This window comes from Dendropsophus ebraccatus, chromosome 11, assembly GCF_027789765.1.
Source record: "Dendropsophus ebraccatus isolate aDenEbr1 chromosome 11, aDenEbr1.pat, whole genome shotgun sequence".
Taxonomy (NCBI): Eukaryota; Metazoa; Chordata; class Amphibia; order Anura; family Hylidae; genus Dendropsophus; species Dendropsophus ebraccatus.
This window is the reverse complement of record NC_091464.1, coordinates 5,571,744-5,593,384: the sequence shown is the minus strand read 5'-3', so window position 1 is coordinate 5,593,384 and position 21,641 is coordinate 5,571,744. Positions and strand designations below refer to the sequence as shown.

Below are 21,641 nucleotides of genomic sequence, written 5' to 3'. Positions count from 1 at the left end.
TGGTTTTTCTTGCGGCTGCTAGGGATCTCTGTTGGAGTGTATACTATGGGGGAGATTACACCTGGTGTAAACTGCCCACAGCAACCAATCACAGCTCAGCTTTCAGCTGTGGTAAAATAGGAAGAGAAGCTGTGATTGGTTGCTGTGGGCAGTTTACACCAGGTGTATATTTACACCCTTTCATAAATCTTCCCCTATGTGTGCACACTCTGGCCGGGATTCCCTCTGACTGTAGTGCAACATAACTTTTATTAATCACAGCTGTGTGGCAAATCAGCAACAACGGCCGTGATTGAAAAGTTACTTTGTGTAAACGTAGCCTAAGAGGGCGAGAGCTGGGGTGAGTAAGGGGGCCTTTACACAGAGATTTATGACCGATTTTAAGTTACAGTATTCATAGGTTCCAGGACGAAGCTTTGTATGTTGAAAATATTGTATCTCAATACCAAAACCCTATGGAAAACTGGTAATTGGTTCTGAAGCCCCCAAAATATCACCCTGAAATGAGATAAAAAATATGATTTAAAGAAAAATAAGCAAACAACTAATAGGGGAAAGTAAGTCCTTATACCAGTCAAAGTCACTGGAGACCATATTACTCTATGTAGAGGGCTGGAGCGGTTTCAGGGTCCTGTACAGACCACACAGAGTACCAGAAAAATAACATGAAGCCGCTCTCACCTGGTGCCCAAAGGAGCAGCTTATCCTGGCCTGGGTACAGAGCAGCACAGGACATGTAGTATTACTCTATATTGTAGAGAACATACTAGACACACAGCAGCACAGGACATGTAGTATTACTCTATATTGTAGAGAACATACTAGACACACAGCAGCACAGGACATGTAGTATTACTCTATATTGTAGAGAACATACTAGACACACAGCAGCACAGGACATGTAGTATTACTCTATATTGTAGAGAACATACTAGACACACAGCAGCACAGGACATGTAGTATTACTCTATATTGTAGAGAACATACTAGACACACAGCAGCACAGGACATGTAGTATTACTCTATATTGTAGAGAACATACTAGACACACAGCAGCACAGGACATGTAGTATACTGGGGTGTACCAGAGAAATGGCCTCTTTTATTGTATGTTGATTCTGGTCTCAAGTTACTCCAGAAAGAAGGATTGTACGTTGGGAATATTGTATCCTGAAGACATTGTAAGTTCAGGGATCACTGTATGTCCCCGGCAGCGCGGCTAAGCTTGAGTTTTTCCCGGACAACCCCTTTAGGTAAATAATCTCTCCGGAATTACTGTGCTGTTTTTATTTTATTTTTTTACTGATTTATTATTATTATTATTATTATTAACATGTAAAAAAATAAAATAAAACAATCTGCTTCCTCTGCATTGTAAGACATTATAGTAGAATGTACAGAATAACCCATCTGGTGTATATAAAAAAGCATCATTACAGTGAGTCACACAGCGTGTATACTCGTATATCCTGGTCTCAGGTCAGGTCTCGTTTATTGATCGGTTACACATCACGTGTATGTGAGAGATGCTCTCTGAAAGGGAACAGGGAGAAAATGTCAGAATGGCTTGGAAAGTGCTGCCCAGTATGTTGATGCTAAATGTGTGTGATATATGTGTGTGTGTGTATATATATATATATATATATATATATATATATATATATATGTGTGTGTACAGTATGTATTTATGTATTTATTTTGAGTAGTACAGTGAAGCCTTGGATTACGAGTAACTTGGTTTGCGAGTAGAGATGAGAGAATGGACAGTAATAGCGAAGCGTTTTGTTATCTCTGCCATCCGCTTATCAGCCGGCTGCCTTCTATCTCCCGGCCTCTCTGTGCCGCTCTTCTCCGGGTGCTGGGAAAAGCTGGATCCCGTCCTGGGAAACTGGCAGACCTTTCCCAGCACCCGGAGAGGAGCAGCATGGAGCGGCAGCCAGGTATAATGCTGGGTTTACACGGAACGATTATTGTTCGAATTTTCGCTATAACAATCGCATATGAGCGATAATCGTTCCGTGTAAACACAGCAAACGATCAGGCGATGAGCGAAAAATCGTTCATTTTGATCTTTCAACGTTTTCAAATCGTCGTCCGTCGTTGCTTAATATTTGCAGATCGCTTTGTGTAAACAGTCTTTCAAAGATTCACCCTATGTGAAAGATGGGCTTAAACGATCCTAAAAACGATCGCAATAACGATTTTTCTTATGAAACTTCTAACGATTTTTCTCCGTCTAAATGCTGATCGTTATAAAAATAAAATCGTTTCTTCAAAATCGTTAATCGTTCAAATGGGCGAATTATCGTTCCGTGTAAACCCAGCATAAGGCAGCAGCTGATGAGCGGATAAGAGCGGTAACAATTATTACTGCACATTCACTCATCTCTATCTGAGCGTTTTGTGAGACAATCTTAAAAATGTAAGTAAGAAAGATTTGGTAATACAATGCCCCCGTGTCCCCATCCTGATACTATACTGGGTAGAAAGTCTGCTCATTTTAACCCACTGCTACCTAATCAACTCTGCCAGTGATGAGACTCCTTTCGGCTCTCCTCTGGTATCTGTCCGTGTGAGCGACCCTGTCAGACTGCGGAGATCCTCCTGTGGAAGCGAGCAGCTCAGCCTTCCTGTCCCTACTGCCGGAGGACTGAGTGTGAGTGAGGCTGCGGTGCCCTCCTACTCCAGTGTTCATGCAGCCTAGATCCTGCAGACCCAGACATAACCCAAACAGTGAGGGCCTCACCTCCCCAGGGCCTCGTCCGTGCACCTCCCGCCGCTGCCGCGCATGTGTTACCATCTTTGCTACACGTGGTGCTGGATGGCGTATAACTGTTGCTTCCCTCTGACCCCTGAATTAACCCCTTCACCGATAGCTGCTCCGGGCAGCCGGCACTAGGACCAGCAGGTTTGCAGCCGCCTGGGGAGGTGTGTTTGGAGGGAGAGTTAACTGTTTAACCCCAAAACACCTTACCTATGTTATTTTTGGGTTGTGGGATGAATCATTTGCGTTTTAGATGGGGAAACAGGAAATATTTATAATATATTTGATATATGAGTGTTTTAGATTCCCGGAATGAATCGTACTTTTAATCCAAGGTATTCTTCAAACTCACCTGAAAACTTCTGATAATAGCTGAAGAAGACCGCACACAGTCCCATACATAGAAAAAATATCCAGCGTAGAATATCCCAGGCCCCAGGGTGCTCGGTTCTACAGAGTAAGAGAAATGGATCAGACCTATGGTCCTTTGTATTGCAGGCTAGGGCATTTACTAATGCAAAAATCAAAGGCCTAAAATGGCTTCAAATATGCTAATGAGTAGCAAGTGCCAAATGGGCGGGGTCAATGCTCACTGCTTTCACAATCTAAGGCTGTCTGTATATCTGTGGTCTATGCGCCCCTGACGATAGCTTAGACATGTGGCGGATGGACAAGGTACATAAAACGCTGTATACAGGTAACAGCTGAGTGCTAAAGGGTTTACAAGTTACTGGTTATGGAGTCTAACACTATATGAGTCTATATGTATCATCAATCATTGTGAGAAGGAAATCCATACTGCAGCGTATAACTCATGACTAGTGAGTCCAAGGATGCAGGGCCCATGTCTTGATGGACCTCTGTACATATGCTCTATCGTGCGCCTCCTTTATCTACATGTCCATTCTTCAGCGCAAAGAGAGGAGGCGTGCGAGCATCATTCATTATGACAGGGAGGCTGGCGGTAGTTCGCCAATTTTTCTCTGTGTGCGCATAGGTTAAGGAAGCATTCACACGTCCACAAAATAAAGTTTAGATGCGTTGCGGCTGTGTCAGTACAGTGAAAATTTAGACAGTTTTGGAGGTCTGGCCTGTTCATACAATGCATAGAATAACGTCCGTTGTCTCTGCCTGAATTGTTGGTGACTAGAGATGAGTGAGTACTAAAATGCTTGAATGTTTGTTACTCAGGTTGAATATTTTGTAATGCTCAGTGCTCAGTTCGAGTAATGAACCCCACTAAAGTCAATGGGAGGCTCCAGCATTTTTTTTCAGGCGCCTCCTGTACAGCCGAGGGATGGGTGTCTGGTGCACCGGAAAACCCCAAGGAGATAGAACTGGTACAGCAGGGGGAGCATACAGGGATGCATTACAGACTCCCAGCTCCCCGAGTTCTGCCACGTTTACAGTCTGACAATATTGTGCGCCCAAGACAAAGTCCAAGTGGGGGGAAAAGTTAAGAAAGCCTCTCCTGTACATTCAGTTGTAGATAAACCAAGAGAGAAACCCTCCTCTTTCACCCCTTAGAAGCTGTTCCATCTCTCACCTAAGTTCCTGTCATCTCTGACAACCACACATGCCATAGACGAGGGGGCACTCTAACTCCACCCACAGTAACTGGCATTGTGTCTGTGACATGGTCAGTCCCATTTTGTTACGATTTTGAAGGACGGACTGGTAGACTCATGAAGCCAATGGACCAAGTGCTAGGGCTGCCATAATTAAAAGGAAAGAAGGAATCCCACACGCTGTAAGAAAATAGTGCAAGGGCCTGATGGCGACTTATAATTGGGAGAGAGAGCCTGGTGGCGACTGCCGTAAAATTAGTGGGCGATAGCCTGCTGACCCCTGTACAAATTATGGGTAAGAGCCTGTTGTGACCCTTTTAGTTAGGCCCCCTCTGTGATTCGACTGGCACCGCTGTAGCTTTACCACTGGTTGCAGGCATCTCTGGGCCAAATTTCAAGTATTTGGGTGTCATAAAGCATTCTGGTCAATGGTTGTATGGACTATAAGAGGATGACTGGATGCTCAGTCCCGGAGTCGGGTTCCTTGATTCTCCTATGGACACCGCATTCTTTTTTCCCACCCAAACATCTGACCTTGCTCCGTACATTCTCACAACCTCTTGCTTCTAGTTTTGGCTCACTGATGCTCATCCACTCACTTTGACCAGGAGGAATTGATGAGCTAGGAGCGCAGGTCACATGTGGCCTTTAGTAAAGTCTGGGCCCCCCTGGACGGCTTACCGGCTTAGTGCCAGGGTTACCCGGGGCACACCTTCACACTGACTCTTATAGATTTTTAGCGGATTACCTACTTAATACTGTTCCATCTGACTTGGATCCTACTTCAAGTCTTTTGCCTCCAGTTCTGTTTCGTGCTCTCACCTGGCATGGAGATAGCTCCGCGACTGTTTACTTTGTCTCTCCCTTTTATTTGACGACGATTGTATAATCAGAAATGTCACTATTGTGCACGTTCTTCAATGGCTTATTGGTGTCATTATTGTGTGTCATATACGCCTCCAACCACCATCTTTGTTACATTCTTGTCTTTCTTAGGTTTGTTAACAAAAAACTTTAATAAAAATTAAATTAAAAAATGTTTCAGGTTATGTGGTAGAGTTGTCAGGTGTGGATCGTAATAACTGATGTCAGTGACTTTGCCTTTAAAAAAGTGGAACCAAAAAGGCCAAAAATGGTAGCAACAAAAAGTAGAACCCATCCCACAAAAAACGAGCCCCCATGCAAAAGTAAAAAACCTTATGTCTTTCAGAATATGGCGATACAAGTTTAGGTTTTTATTTTTATTTTCTTGTGCAAAAATAAATTGGTTATCACCATAATTCTCTTGTGTTCCTTGAGAAAATGCAAAAATTTAAAGCTAATCTCCCACCTCGGAGATGGTCACTGAGCCAGCAGCATACATCATAAAGGGGTTTTCCAAGTTAAAAGAGCGTTCTATACTGCTTATGCAGTCTATGCTTAGCCATTGAGCTGCTAAGGCAAGACCCCACTGCTGGGTCAGGTGCTAGTGAACAGAAATGGCGGCATGAGCACGGGAGATAGATATAAGTAACCCCCTTTCAACAGGCACCAATATAGAGAGAAGGTGTCACTGTTGTTTGTAAAGACTTTTGACATGTTAGAGCATGGGTCTCCAAACTGCGGCCCTCCAGCTGTTGTAAAACTACATTTCTCATCATGCCTGGACAGCCAAATCCAAAGCTTTAGCTGGCCAGGTATGATGGGAGTTGTGGTTTCGCAACAGCTGGAGGGCCGCAGTTTGGAGACCCATGTGTTAGAGTCTTCCAGTACTTATCAGCTGATGTATGTCCTGTGGGAAGTAGCGTATTCCTTCCAGTCTGAGAGAGTGCTCTCTGCTGCCACCTCTGTCCATGTCAGGAACTGTCCAGAGCAACAGCAAATCCCCATAGAAAACCTCTCCTGCTCTGGACAGTTCTGATATGGACAGAGGTGGCAGCAGAGAGCACTGTGTCAGACTGGAAGGAATGCACCACCTCTTGCAGGACATACAGCAGCTGATAAGTACTGGAAGACTGGAGATTTTTAAATAGGAGTAAATTACAAATCTATATAACTTTCTGATTTGAAAGAGTTTTTTTTTCTCTGAAGTTTACCTTTAAGCTTTGAAATTTATATTGACAGAATGGCTTTATAGGCCACAGAAGGATGGTAGCGGTGCCTTTCTGATCAAAGACTAAAATTTAATACAGAAATTTCAATTTAGAGAATGTAATTTCACTTACTTGCCTTCCACTGTAGAATTGTTATTCTGTCCATTGCTGAAATTAGTTTTTACATTGTCTGGACTTACAGATGCCAAGTCTGGAAAGATAATTCAGTTAAAAGGAAAATTCAGGATTAGAAAAAACTTAGTCCAAAAAACAGTTGCATGCCTGTCAATTGTGTCGCCTCTCCCGCAGGTCACCTGTCCTGTTTGTCACCTGTTCTGTGTACTGCCTGTCCCATGTGCCACCTGTCCCGCGTGCCACCGGTCCCGTGTCCCATGTGCCTGTGATGTCCCACCACGGGTGTTTTTAGTTTACACACCCCTCGCAAAAGCCTGTACAAGTTAACGTGGTAATGAAGTGATACTTAAGTTTTACCACTAGATGTCGCTATTATCTGTATATGCACTTGTATATTGCACAGCTGTAGTGAACAAGGGGTTATTGTTTGTCTATGATCTGCGCACCAATAAGAGTTCTCTTCTTCACCTATCTCTATTCTCCTTCTTCTCTTTACACTTTCTTCTCCATCACTCACAGGGGACATTACACCTCCTGTAGGAAGTTGTGACATGGGAAGAGTAAGTGCACGCCCACACTTGGTGAGTCTTACCCAGGTCTTGGTGGAGAGAGGATGCAAGACAAGACGGTCCCTGCTGTGGTTCAGCTGGGCCCTGGCTTTGCCAGGTCCCCCCTCTAGTCGATATCCAGTCTAGTCTAGTCAGGAGTGTGGTAGTGGATGGCCGTACATGGGAGACGGAGAGACTTTTCTTTTAGACGCTATCTTTGGTCCAACTATGCAGTGCTAAACTAGTCAGACTAGTCAGAGAACTAGTCAGGACTAGTCAGAGAACACCCCAACCCAGGCCGTGAACACTTCTAAATGTTCAGGACATTTTCCTGAAACAATAGGAACTGAGACAGATAGAGTACTTAAGCTTGTAGCAACTTTGCTCTATCTCTCATCGCAGGTGTAACCAGGCAAACTTGGCCTTCTTGCTCAACTCAGTTAACAAGGTCTGGGGCTTGTGTCACCCTAATAGGACGAGTCACCCGACACTGTAGAGCAACAGGTGGTACAGCGACAACAAAGGTCGAAACATGGGCACAAGTATACTTCTATTTTCAAGTGTTCTTCAGTATTCTACTTTTTTTTCTACAATTCCGGCAGAGCACATTTCTACCCTGGGTTGGGACTCTCAGCACGAACTCCTCTCCACTACTTTGAACTTGCAGCACAAACTCCTCTCTACTGTTCTCAGCTCACTCTATTTCTCAGCACACAACCAAGTCAGCTCAGCTCTTCTGCTCCAAAGGCTCTTAGCGCAGATTCTGTTCTGTCACATCTGCAGTCTATGATCAGCTATTGTACAAAGCATTCTCACAGTAAAGAAGATTTTATTTATGATAACAGGACTCGTGATCATTGTTCCGGCACCTACACAGTCACTACTCTATGCTTGGGTCATCCCCCCTTTCTGTGGGTAACGGTACCGATAATAATATTTATTTGTATAGCAGCAACAGATTCTGCAGCGCTTGCCGATAGTCTGGGTGGGTCACAGCTCCACTCCGGACCACCGTGATAAGTACCCAAAGGACCCTCTCACAGCCTGGCAGGTCACTGACCACAGGGGAAAGGATTTAGCCAGCCACCTTAAACTAAAAGCAGGTGTGCCTCCATACTTGTGTGCCCCACTGGCACTGGCGTCACGACAATCTACCATCTGGCTGAGCTATATCCCGACCAACCACTACATCAGTGGCGTCACACAATACTATCTGGCAAGTGACCGGTCGTCCATGTCGCCTTTCCCGTGTGTGCTACTTAGCTCCATTCACTGAACTGAGCTGCAATACCACACACAAACTGAGGAAACAAGGTGGTGCTGTTTTTCTAATCCTGGACAATCCCATTATTATCAGTATAACTAGGGTCTGCTTGTTATGTCTGTATTTTGTTACCTGGATTATCTTGGACTATGTTAGAAGACGTCCTCTGGGATATTAAGGTGGACCACACTGAACTATCATCAGACTTGTCATCTGAAAGAAATAAGATTTTGCCAGTTTTTTTTTATTACGTACAGGTGTCTAACAGCTGAGCTCCGGCAATCCCAGTGTGTTGGCAGTCAGTAAAGGGTTAAGCCTTGTTCGAACATGCACTTTCATTGTGCTACTACATAAATTATTGCAGTAATTTAAGGAGAAGTCCAGTGTCTGAGTCGAGGAGAAGGAGGTGGCTAACCCTAACAACATGCTCCTACCTCCCCGGCTCCAGCGCTGGGGTCTGCTGTCCTCCGCTACGGGAGTCCTGGCCGCTGTCTGGCTGAGGGGGCTGTCCCCAGTGCTGGAGCCAAGGAGGTAAGTGCATGTTGTTATCTTCAGCCACCTCCTTCTCACGTTCGGGCAGAGAACAGTACTACTTTGGGTTCGGACTCTTTCTACTTCTCTGAACTCTTTCTACCTCTCAGCACGCAGCTCAGTCAGCACGGCTGTATTCCCTCTCAGCTCTCAGCACAGATCTGGTCACGAAGGTCTAAAGTAACTTATCGAGTCAAAGCTTACTGTGTATCACTGTATCAAGTATTCCTGCAGTAAAGAAGAGTTTATTTATTGTAACGGGACTCTGTGACTCTTATCCAAGCACCTACACAGCCATTGCATCTTCCTTGGGTCATCTCCCCTTTCTGTGGGTGGCAGTGCCAATAGTTAGAGATGATCGAACATCGGAAAATCTTAGGTTCTATAGAACTCGAACCTTGTCGAACCTTCCACATTTGATTCCCGATGCCTTCCCGGTCTGTGGGGAAGGAGGAGACAGCCCCGGGAACCGCCTGGAATTCCGGGATACAATCATTTTGGAGCTGTTAGGTAACACTATCATTTTAGGCTTTTTGGCTAAATTAGTCATTTATAGCAGATTTTTTTTTTCCTGATGAAGTTCAGATTTATACCATTGTTAACAGAATATCTAGCTCCTACCTAAAGTCACCAGCAACAGGATTTCCCTTAAGATGATGTCGCCTCCCGACTCCCGACACTGATATAATCCGCTGTCCCATAGTTCCAGGTTCGTCATTTTCATCACTAGAATTTGCTCTTGTTCATTATCAAACACTAATGATCTTGAAGTGTAATCCATGTTCCTGTTTCCATCAGAATGAACCAACCACTGGAGTTTATCCTGTCCCATCATCTTGTACCAGGCTTTTGACCATTTCTGTTCCTGATTATATTCACAATTCATTTCCACTGTGTCATAGGTCTTATACATAGCCACGCGTAACTGGGACGGGAGCCCTGTAGGTATAACAATAAAATAATATCATGTATTGTGATGGAGTTCAGTTGTTAAAGCAACTCTGTACTGACACCTTGCCACCCCCGAACCATCAGCACAGTGTTGTAGAGGTACTCACATTGTTCCTGTTTGGGGGTCGGACTGTCTCTCGATGCTGGCATTAAGAAGGAAAATTACTTTTATCAATGCGGCACAGCGGGGCAGGCAGTCAAACTGGCGTGGCCTAGAGCATAAGAGCCACGCCAGTTGTCTTGCTTCTAAATATCGGCATTGGGTGAAAGGCCGACCCCCAAACTGGGAAGGACGTAAGTGCCTCTATAACGGTTCAGGAGCGGCAAGGTGCCAGTACAGAGTCGCTTTAAGGGCTACAAGTATTTTTAAATAATACAGGTGACTAAACCATGAATATGTGGTTTCCCACCATGGGTGTTACCAGCATGTTATGCCCTTCGCAAAAGTCTGTACTTCAAGTAACTGTGGTGGTGATAAAGTAGTACCTAAGTTTTGCCACAAGATGTCACTATTGTATGTAACTGTACTTATGTTTTGCACAGCTGCAGGTAACCAAAGGGTTATTGTTTACTGTGACCTGTATACCAATGAGGACCTTTTCGTCTTCTCTACCTACCTACCTATCTTTCTTTTCTATGCTTTCTTCTCCACCACTCACAGGGGATATTACACCACCTGTAGGAGGTTATCACATGGGGAGAGGAAATATACATCCACACTAGGTAGTTTTAGTCTGGTTGTTAAACAGAGAGGATGCAGAACAAGTTGGTCCCTGCTGTGGTCCAACTGGGCCCTGGCTTTGCCAGATCCCCGCTGCAGAACTAGTCCGCAGTCTTAGTCAGGTTCCTGTGTAGAGCAGACGCACATAAAAGATCCAGACACCAGTTTCTTGAAAGCAGCACTTCCACACACTATGCAGTGTTAAGCTACTAAAGGGAGAGGATAAGTCAGAGAAATCCCAACCCACGCTGAGAACAAGTCTAAAGGTGGAGGACGGTGTCCTTTAACAGAGGAACAGATCTGGATAGAGCAAAGTTGCTAGAAGCCTACTTAATCTTTCAGCGCGGGTGTAACCAGGAAATCTTGGCCACTCTGCTCACCCCAGGTAGCGAGGTCTGAGGCTTGTGTCACCCTCGCAGGACGGGTGATCTGATACTGGTGGGCAAAAGGTGGTATAGCGACAAAGATCGAAAGACGGGCACAAGTAAACGTCTACTTTGAAGTCTTTAGTATTCTACTTCTTCTAAAGTTCCCGGCAGAGCACACTTTTACCCTGGGTTGGGACTCTCACGACACACTCCTCTCTGCTACTCTTAACCTGCAGTACAAACGTCTCTCCACTGTTCTGGACTGTACTGTTCCTGTCTTGTCAAGTCTACAGTCCACTATCATCTATTGTACAAAGTATTTCTATAGAAAAGAAGATTTATTTCTGCTGACGACACAGTAGATACCACATCCTTGGGTCACCTCCCCTTTCTGTGGGTGTCGATACCGATACCACTCCACTACGGACCACCGTGATAAGCGCCCAAGGGACCCCTCACAGCCCGGCAGGTCACTGACCACAGGGCAAAGGGTATAACTAGCAGGGCCGTATTTACCACTAGGCACCCGTGGTCCGGTGCCTAGGGCAGCACCTTGCAGGGGGGCAGCACCAGGGAGCAGGGGGAAAGAAACAACTTTTTTCTCTCCTCACCTTCATGACGGCACCACAGGAGTTAACTCAGCCCTGAGGGACAGGAAAAGCACAAACACGAGAGGTTAAAAGCCCCTCCCCTTCCCACTTACACCAGTGCTTTTCCTGTCCCTGTAAGGGCAGGCACGAGAGTACGGGGGCCCGTCATGAAGATGAGGATTCCTGAAAATAGAAGCAAAAAAAAAAAAAACCTCCTTCCAGAGGATCGATCGGGGCCTAGGTCTCCTTCCTTCCCAGGGGCATCTGGGGACTTTGGTCCAGAGGGGAGCAGGCCCGCGTGGCGCGTCTGCTCCATACAGTGAGGAGGCGGGGATCCTGCACGCCGATAGCCTCTGCGGCTTCCCCCCCTCGCGTCTCTACTCGAGGCCACGCGCGGATTGCGGCCTACTTCCGGGTACTGCGGGTCACGCGGCGGATCCGGAAGTGACGCGTACGTCGCGTCATGACGTCACACGCCGGAGCGTGCTTCCGGGACCAGCGCGGTTGTTTAAAAGGTGAGTGCAGGAGAGGGTTAGCTGATCTGAGGTCTGCATTTCTCATGGAGGGTGCTGGATCAAAGAGGCCCGCTACGGCGGAGAAAGCTATGCCCACAGACAAAGCCCCACAACCGCAGCCGGGGGTGAGTTATTTATTTATTATAATACGTCTCACCTGGGTCACTGACTATGTTTCTATTGCACTGGGTGGATTGCTGGTTATATATTACTACAAGAATCCATTATGCATGTTTTCCTAGGAAAAGGAGAAGGAGAAGGGCCCTGCAAGGAAATGTAACCTTTGTGGCACCAGGCTCTCTTCGTCTTATAGGAAAAACATTTGTGCAGCCTGCATAGGCGATATTGTAAAGGAGGATAGAGCCTCTTTTCTGTCTGAGATAAAAGACATGATGAAGGCTGAAATAGCAGCAGTCAAACCACCTCCTCCTATTCCTACTGTATCTTCAGCACCATTACCAGTACAAATGGATCCTGTAGAACCTGTAAATATACCACCTACTAATGTGCTACCTATAACACCAGGTCTGCCTGACACTCCAGTTACAGTTACTCCATCACTTCCCCCTGACTGTAATCCAGGATCTGTTGCAGGTCCTAGCTCTTTTGGAGAACTAGTAGTGAGACCAAAAAAGCGTAAGACTGTATCTATATCTTCTGACTCTGAATCAGAATCTGGTCAATTATCCGACCCCCCTGTAATATACTCCGAGGACTCGTTTACTCAGGAGGGTGCTAGAAGATATATTTTTCCTACAGACCATACTGGAGCTCTCCTTAAAGCTGTTAGGAGCGCTCTCGGAATGGAAGATGTACAAGAAGAATTATCAGTCAAAGATAATCTCTTCGCAGGGTTAAAAACAAAAAAGAAAACAGTGTTTCCTATTCATGACTCTTTACATCAACTAATACAGGATGAATGGGAAGACCCAGAGAAACGGCTCATAGTTCTGTCCCGCGTAAACTTTGTGCTTCTATAATAAATATGAATTTTTATTCCACCACTTTGGTGTAGCCTTGGACATTTTCTGGGACAGCGCTGTTTACAAGTATCAAAGTTTTTTTCTTTTCCATTTACCCCAAATAAAAAGACATCTCCCCTTTAGTGAGAAGGATATTGAAAAATGGGGTGAAGCTCCTAGGATTGACGCCCAAGTAGCTAAAACTACTAAAAAAACTACACTCTCATTTGAAGACTCCTCTCAGATGAAAGACCCATTGGATAGGAAGGCAGAAAGTCTTCTGAAAAAATCCTGGGATACAGTATCTATATCCCTGAAAAATAACATTGCAGCTACATGTGTAGCTCGTGCCTTACATGTCTGGATAGGACAATTAGAAGATCACCAAAGGAACAAGAAATCGAGGGAACAAATAATTGGATCACTCCCTCTTTTGAAGGATGTGGCAGCTTATCTGGCAGACTCAACAGCCGAGGCAATCAGAATATCGGCCAAAGATGGGGCACTATCTCCAAGTCAAAACTCTGTGGCATTCCCTTTGAAGGGAACTATGTTTTTGGTTCAGCTTTAGATAAAATTGTAGAAAAAACGGCGGACAAAAAGAAGGCTCTACCCGAAGGGAAGACCCCCAAAAAGAAGGAACAATACAAACGGCCCAGATTCCAAGAAGACTATAAGGGCAAAGGGAAAACTGGCCGCTGGAGCTATAATAAAGGAGGAAAGGGGAAGAATATTTTTTTCAACCCCAAGGCCTCAAAAGACAAGCAATGACGACATTCCAGTAGGGGGGAGGCTGACCAAGTTTTGGGAGGCTTGGTACAACATCTCAAAAAACCAGTGGATCCTCAAGATCATCTCCTTAGGATACAAAATAGAATTCCTGGAGCCCCCCCCCCAAGGAAATTTCTGATCTCCCGTCAAGTTGAGAGGCATCTACAAAAAGAACTCGTGAAAAATGTAAACGAGCTCATATCTTTAAATGTAGTGATTCCTGTCCCAGTGGAGGAACTAGGGAAGGGTCATTACTCCAATCTTTTTCTGGTTCCCAAACCAAATGGATCCCACAGATTGATTATAAATCTCAAGCCTTTGAACAAGTACATCAAATACTTGAGGTTCAAGATGGAATCAATCAAATCCACTACGCCACTAATAACAATGCGGTAATGGCATCCATCGATCTGAAGGATGCCTATTACCATATTCCCATTCAGGTAGCATCTCAGAAGTTCCTCAGATTTGCCATCAAGATGGAGGATCAGGTCCGCCACTTTCAATTCCGAGCTCTACCCTTCGGAATTTCGTCTGCACCAAGGATTTTCTCCAGTGTCATGGGAGAAGTAATCTCCTACCTCCACCTGCAAAAGATCAATGTGGTATCCTACCTGGACGACCTCCTTCTGATAGCGGAATCAGAACAAAAACTGCGCAAGGGCCTTCAGGTAACTTCGGACATTCTGACTTCCTTAGGTTGGATTATAAACCAGGAAAAATCAGACTTAAACCCAGACAACCGAAAGACCTTTCTGGGGATTGTCCTGGACTCAAACAAACAAATGTCTTTCCTACCTCGAGAAAAAAGATCTGCTCTCATTCAGCGTATCAACCAATTCAGAGTAAAGAACTCTTGCAGGATCAGAGAGACCATGTCAATCCTGGGGTCGATGACAGCCTGCATACCAGCTGTACCATGGAGCCAAGCCCACTCAAGAATCCTTCAAGCCGCCATGCTCAGATCTTGGAACAAAAAAGATTCTGGTTTGGACAAAGTCATGTCTCTCTCCAAACAGGTCAAAGAATCCCTCCGATGGTGGACCATTCCCTCCCATCTGAAAAAAGGAGTTCATTGGAACCCAACACCCAGGATAGTCATCTCCACCGACGCAAGTCTGTCAGGATGGGGAGCCCAGGTGAATTCTCTACCTCTACAAGGTACTTGGCCTCCGGAAATATCTCAAAAATCTTCAAATTTTCGAGAACTCATGGCCGTCCTGATGTCCTTGAAGCAGGCAAGTCCTATACTAAAAGACTCGCATGTTCACATTCTATCAGACAATGTGATAACTGTGGCTCATTTACGGCATCAAGGGAGTCCGAAACAGAATTCTCTTCAATCTATCTCAGATCAGATATTTTCCTGGGCAGAAAAACACCTTCTTTCCCTTTCAGCAACCCACCTCAAGGGAATAGACAATGTTCAAGCGGACTTCCTGAGCCGCCATATCATTCACCCCGGGGAATGGTGTCTGAACCAAGACATCTTTCAGATGCTAATAAAGAAATGGGGTACACCAGAAGTGGATCTCTTTGCCACCCGACAAAACAGGAAGCTGGAGAAGTTTTATTCTCTGAATCCCAAGGACAGACCTCTGGGAGTGGATGCGCTAGCACAACCATGGACTTTCAAAATGGCTTATGCCTTTCCGCCTATCCCTCTGATCCCCAAGACACTCCAGAAAATCAGGACAGAACAAATAACAGTGATTCTTCTGACCCCATTCTGGCCAAAGAGGACATGGTTCGGCTTACTACAAACCATGAGTCTGGAACCACCGATACAGCTTCCTCTCCTCCCAGATCTTCTCCATCAAGGTCTATTACATCACCCCAACCTGGAAGATCTACGGTTGACTGCATGGATCCTGAAAGGTCCATGTTAAAAAGTAGGGGACTTTCAGATGACGTAATTACCACCCTACAAAAAAGCAGGAAACCGGTAACTGCTAAAATATATCTAAAAGTATGGAAGGTCTTCTCATCCTGGTGTCCATCTCCTCCACCGTTTCCAGCTGATCCTGACATACCATTAATTCTGGAATTCCTACAGGCTGGACTGAAGAAGGGACTAAAACCCGCCACCTTAAAAGTGCAGGTATCAGCCTTGTCGGCCATATATGATACTAATATAGCTGACCATAGGTGGGTGAAAAAATTTATGAGGAGTGCTTCCAGATCTAATCCTACTTTAAAAAATCTCGTTCCACCTTGGGACCTCAACATCGTCCTAGAAGGTCTAACTCGTCCTCCATTTGAACCATTATCAGAGGCCAGTATGAAAATTCTGTCCTGGAAGACGGCCTTCCTGGTGGCTACTGTCTCGGCCTGTAGGGTCTCAGAAATTCAAGCCTTCACTATTAGGGAACCTTATTTTATTCTTCAATCAGACTGCATAATTCTCAAAACTGATCCAAATTTCCTTCCCAAAGTGGTCTCTAATTTTCACCGTTCCCAAGATATATACCTACCATCCTTTTGTGAAACACCTAGAAATATCCAGGAAGAAAAATTTAATCTATTGGATGTTAAGAGAGCAGTCCTCCAATACCTAGAATCCTGCAGTTCTTGGAGACAAGATCAAGCTCTTTTTCTTCTATTCCAGGGGAAAAATAAGGGCAAAAAGGCTTCCAAAAGTGTAATATCTCGCTGGATAAAAAAACGCTATTCTAGAGGTCTACAAATTAATGAACTTACCTTCTCCTTTACCAATCAAAGCCGATTCCACCAGAGCAGTGTCCACTTCTTGGGCGGAGAGAGCCTGCGCGTCAATTGAACAGATCTGCAGGGCTGCTACTTGGTCAACGCCTCACACGTTCACCAGACACTACAGACTTCAGCTACAGCGGAACGAAGATCTTGCCTTCGGCAGAAAAGTTCTGCAAGCTGTGGTCCCACCCTAAGGTAAATTGTTGGTATTCTCCTGTGGTGCCGTCATGAAGGTGAGGAGAGAAAATGGTATTAGTCTTACCGGTAAGTCGGTTTCTCCGAACCTTCATGACGGCACCACCATCCCTCCCTTAATATTAAGTACTCACGTGGTGCTAGTGTTGTTATAAAATCAATGGTGTAAGTGGGAAGGGGAGGGGCTTTTAACCTCTCGTGTTTGTGCTTTTCCTGTCCCTCAGGGCTGAGTTAACTCCTGTGGTGCCATCATGAAGGTTCGGAGAAACCGTCTTACCGGTAAGACTAATACCATTTTTTGTTTTTATTTTTTTAGTCTCCCACCTCCTGTTCAGACTTGCCATTAAATTTGTTGTGTTTTTGAGGGGGGAGGGGGCAGGTATGATGGAATTGTTCAGGTCTGGAGCTATTACCTACCAATCTACCAATCTTGTGGTGAGAATTCCTTCACACAATATGCAGACTGCTCTAATCATTGATTCAATTTATGTTTTAAGCAGTTAAAAACCAGGAAAAATGCGTTTCAGACAATGTTTCTACATGTAGAGATATTGCATGTGACCGAAACCTCTCTCCTTCACGCTCCCCAAGATGGGGCGTCTTCAGGTTTAGTGCCTAGGGCAGCAGCAGCTGTTATTACGGCCCTGATAACTAGGCACTCTAAACTGAAAGCAGGTGTGCCTCCATACCTGTGTGCCCACCTGGCACTGGCGTCATGACACTTTACCATCTGGCTGAGCTATATCTCGACCAACCACCACAGCAATGGCGTCACTTGTTGCCACCTAACATGTGACCGGTTGACAACCGTAAGGTGGCACCACAAGTACACCATGGGGACCACACATACTCATACAACACAGCAGGAACAGAGCGTACAATATGGCGGCTTCCGGTCTCTATGGGGAGCGCACCACATCATACTCATACAGCACAGCAGGGACAGAGGCGTGTAAAGTGTCAGGGAGGCGTGCAAAGTGTCAGAGAGGAGTGTAAAGTGTCAGAGAGGAGTGTAAAGTGTCAGAGAGGAGTGTAAAGTGTCAGAGAGGCGTGCAAAGTGTCAGAGAGGAGTGTAAAGTGTCAGAGAGGCGTGCAAAGTGTCAGAGAGGAGTGTAAAGTGTCAGGGAGGCGTGCAAAGTGTCAGAGAGGCGTGCAAAGTGTCAGAGAGGAGTGTAAAGTGTCAGAGAGGCGTGTAAAGTGTCAGAGAGGCGTGCAAAGTGTCATAGAGGAGTGTAAAGTGTCAGAGAGGCGTGCAAAGTGCCAGAGAGGAGTGTAAAGTGTCAGGGAGGCGTGCAAAGTGTCAGAGAGGCGTGCAAAGTGTCAGAGAGGAGTGTAAAGTGTCAGAGAGGCGTGTAAAGTGTCAGAGAGGCGTGCAAAGTGTCATAGAGGAGTGTAAAGTGTCAGAGAGGCGTGCAAAGTGCCAGAGAGGAGTGTAAAGTGTCAGGGAGGCGTGCAAAGTGTCAGAGAGGAGTGTAAAGTGTCAGGGAGGCATGCAAAGTGTCAGAGAGGCGTGCAAAGTGTCAGAGAGGAGTGTAAAGTGTCAGGGAGGCATGCAAAGTGTCAGAGAGGCGTGCAAAGTGTCAGAGAGGCGTTCCCAGGCTCCTGATCTGCTGCAAGCTAAATTTCCTCTTTGCCCCCTCCTATAACTGATCCCGCTGAACTCCAGGGTCAGGGAATCGGAGGGGGTGAGGCAGCAATCCAGCTTGCAGGTTAATTGATATTAGGCATAAGAAGTCATGAAGGTTCCGAGCTCTAAGCGGAGGAGGATATACTCAGCATTAGTCCTTCGATACTACTACACGAGTCCATATATTCACTCACCGATGACCACCTGCAGCAGGACCTTCTGAATGACGCTATATTCTGTTCCCGTCCATATTCGCCATTTATACAAACCCGTGTCCCAATGTCGTAAGTTCACCATAGTTACATTAACGATGCCGGTTCTTGCGGTTTTTTGGGAAATAAAGACTGTTCCTTTGTGTTCATCCTGGTGGGAGACGCTGGTATCCACGATGTTCTCACACTCTGTCATGGATATCTGCCTGCACCAGCTGCTGATCAGATTCCTGTACCAATAGGTGTCGTAGTTAAAGGTGATGGTGACTGAGCCCATAACCGCCGCCTGGACCTCACGTACTTGTGTATCTGAAGAGCCTGGGGGTCAGAAGAAACACTTCACAAAGACGTCGCTACTATGTCATTACAGGGAACGTAAAATTCAAATGACAGTATATTAGCTTCACCTAACTATGTATTAAAGGGGAACTCCGGCAAAAAATCTTTTTTAAATAGATTTGTAATTTACCACTATTTAAAAATCTCCAGTCCTCCAGTACTTATCAGCTGCTGTATGTCCTACAGGAAGTGGCGTATTCTCTCCAGTCTGACACAGTGCTCTCTGCTGCCACCTCTGTCCATGTCAGGAACTGTCCAGAGCAGGAGAGGCTTTCTATGGGGATTTGCTGCTGCTCTGGACAGTTCCTGACATGGACAGAGGTGGCAGCAGAGAGCACTGTGTCAGACTGGAGAGAATACACCACTTCCTGCAGGACATACAGCTGATAAGTACTGGAAGACTGGAGATTTTTTTTAAATAGAAATAAATTACAAATGTATATAGCTTTCTCACCACAATGGATTGGAAAGAATTTTTTTCCACCAGAGTACCCCTTTAATTATTAGAAATGTAACAAATACGCATTGGAAAGTGTGCACACTCACTTTTGTAGAGAAGAAAGTATTTAGGTGTTTATCTAGACTATAGGGGCTTTGTCCTGCAATAATCCGCACTGTATTATACTGTGCTATACGCTGTAACACATGGAAAGAACTCCCACAATCCCATGGAGAAGAGCTCACGTGTGGTTTACAATATCCTGTGAAGCGGTCCTCTGCGTCCTGATATGTATCCGTATACAGCAGATAGCAGGGAAAATGTTATAGAAATATTCCGTAACTTACATTGTATCCATGAAGAGAAGAAAAGATGAAGTGCCAGAACTGCTGGAAAGATCCACAAATTGCCCAACATTCTGTGTACGATGCAAAGTCAGAAAGAACCGTCCAATTGTTGTCCAATCGTCTCCAGCAATGTCTCATCCTTCCCAGGTCAATATCATAGGAAGTCTGGGACGTTGCAGATAACCACAGAAGGGAAATGGTTTGTCACTATGGGCTCTGTCATATATATATATATATATATATATATATATATATATATACACACACACACATTATTATATTCATAGAAGAGAAGGTGAAACGTCTGATACCTCAATAAATGGTCCCCATAGACTAACATGTATTTATTGCCATATTGGGGGGGGGGGGAGGCTAAAATTAAAGAGGTAGAAAAGGCACAACTAACTTGTCCCCAATCCACAGGTCTGACCTACCCTCCACCGATCTCTATACTGTCCCCCGGCTCCTTTGTTATGAATACAGATGTGGGTACGACATGTGACCCGCAGCACTATTCATTCCTAAGGAGACGACGGAAAGAGCCGAGTGCCAACATTATAAAGTACCAACATTATAAAGTACCAAGATTACATTCCTTCTTCATGATGTTGGGTCTGTGTGCAATCTGGGATACAGCATTCATGATATTCCTCGCCCCTGATGTTAATACTTAAAGTGACTCCGTACCCACATCTGACCCCCCAAACCTCTTGTACCTACGGATAGCTGATTTTAATCCAAGTTCTGTCCTGGGGTCCGCTCGGCAGGTGATGTAGTTATTGTCCTAAAAAACAACTTTTAAACTTGCAGCCCTGTGTCAAATTGGCGTGGCCTAGAGTATCTGTGCCCCAGGCCTGCACTGCCTCTCCGGCCCTCCTCCCCGCCTTCCTCACCATTAGGAATGCTCCATGGCAGGATTTCTCCTATTCATCACTTAAGAGAAATCCTGCCTGGCGGCATTCCTAATGATGAGGAGGGACGGAGGGGCGTTGCAGGCCTAGGCCACAGACAATCTCGGCCATGCCAATATGATACAGTGCTGCAAGTTTAAGTTTTTTTTTTTTTAGGACTGCACTACCTGCCAGACGGACCCCAGGACAGATCTTGGATTAAAAGCAGCTGACGGTACGAGGGGTTTGGGGGCGGATTGTGGGGAAAGAATTGCTTTAATCTCTCTTATGTGAAGATCTCAGACCTAACTAACATGGAACTGACGGAGCAGAAGATTGTCCTTAACTCTCATGTAACATCCAGGAATATTTGCCTCTGCATTTGTCTCATTTCCTTCCTTCTCCTTTCATGGTTACTTTCTGATACTGAGTTTATACCACGGACTCCTTGTAGCTGCTTTGGGAACCCTGCTTTCTATGTCGTCCTCTGAGCTATTTCCAGGACCTCTGGGCCATTTGCCTTGACGGACGTCACAACATAGATCTGCTGTTTCTTTAGAACCAAATGTGGCTTTAAGTCTGGAGACTCCTGAAGACATTTACCACAGACCCATTTTATATATCCTTGTTGTAAGTATGGTAATAGGTGTCTACCTTGGGTCTTGGGGGACTCCGCGGCCACACTTCTTTATCCATAGAGTCAGTTTTGCACGGCTGTTTTATCCTTCTATTTTGGTTATGATTCCCTGTATTGTACTTATGATATAAAGGGGGGTGTTCCTGCAATTATACAGATTGTGACTCACACTTACCTGCATGAACAGCACGCGCTATCTGGGAGCTTGGTCTTGATTCCCTTTTGCAGCATAGTTTATGCACAGTTTTATAGCAGCTATTATGTATTAGTCAGAGCTTATTCAGTCTATGTTCAGACATATGTTATATGGATCATTGTGTCGCTCAGTCTTTTCATGCAATGTTTAGGACTGCTTAAAAATATCTATACTTTTCATTTGACTATTACACAATGATTAGGTTTATTATTATTATTAATATATTTTTTATTTGGCGGGATTGTGCTGGTATCACTGTCCGGGTGCAGGAGGTACACTGTAGGTTT

At 45.2% G+C, this 21,641-nt stretch overlaps 1 protein-coding gene across 2 annotated transcripts; it reads right to left on the bottom strand.

Annotated features, from left to right (window-relative positions):
- Nucleotides 1-1,290: 1,290 nt before the first annotated feature.
- On the bottom strand, nucleotides 1,291-21,242 carry LOC138767522 (uncharacterized). 2 transcript variants are annotated; one of them, XM_069945070.1, is made up of 7 exons: nucleotides 21,176-21,242; nucleotides 18,489-18,824; nucleotides 9,504-9,821; nucleotides 8,484-8,564; nucleotides 6,537-6,615; nucleotides 3,117-3,214; nucleotides 1,291-1,533 (listed from the first exon to the last, which is right to left on the bottom strand). In XM_069945070.1, exons 2-7 carry the CDS (start codon nucleotides 18,781-18,783, stop codon nucleotides 1,481-1,483), a joined length of 924 nt encoding a protein of 307 aa, XP_069801171.1. In that variant the 5' UTR covers nucleotides 18,784-18,824; nucleotides 21,176-21,242; the 3' UTR covers nucleotides 1,291-1,480. The 2 variants fall into 2 exon arrangements, with proteins under 2 accessions (XP_069801171.1, XP_069801170.1); XM_069945069.1 differs by lacking the exon at nucleotides 21,176-21,242 and adding an exon at nucleotides 19,632-19,705.
- Between the last annotated feature and the right edge of the window lie 399 nt (nucleotides 21,243-21,641).

Bases quoted from the DNA above. Each gene is read 5' to 3' on its own strand.
- LOC138767522 (XM_069945069.1), bottom strand. From the start codon at position 19,701: ATGTTGGGCAATTTGTGGATCTTTCCAGCAGTTCTGGCACTTCATCTT. The intron at 18,825-19,631 runs GTAAGTTACGGA...TCTGACCCCCAG, and splicing joins CTTCTCTTCATGGATACAAT to GCTCTTCAGATACACAAGTA. The intron at 6,616-8,483 runs GTAACAAAATAC...TTATCTTTCCAG, and splicing joins CATAGTCCAAGATAATCCAG to ACTTGGCATCTGTAAGTCCA.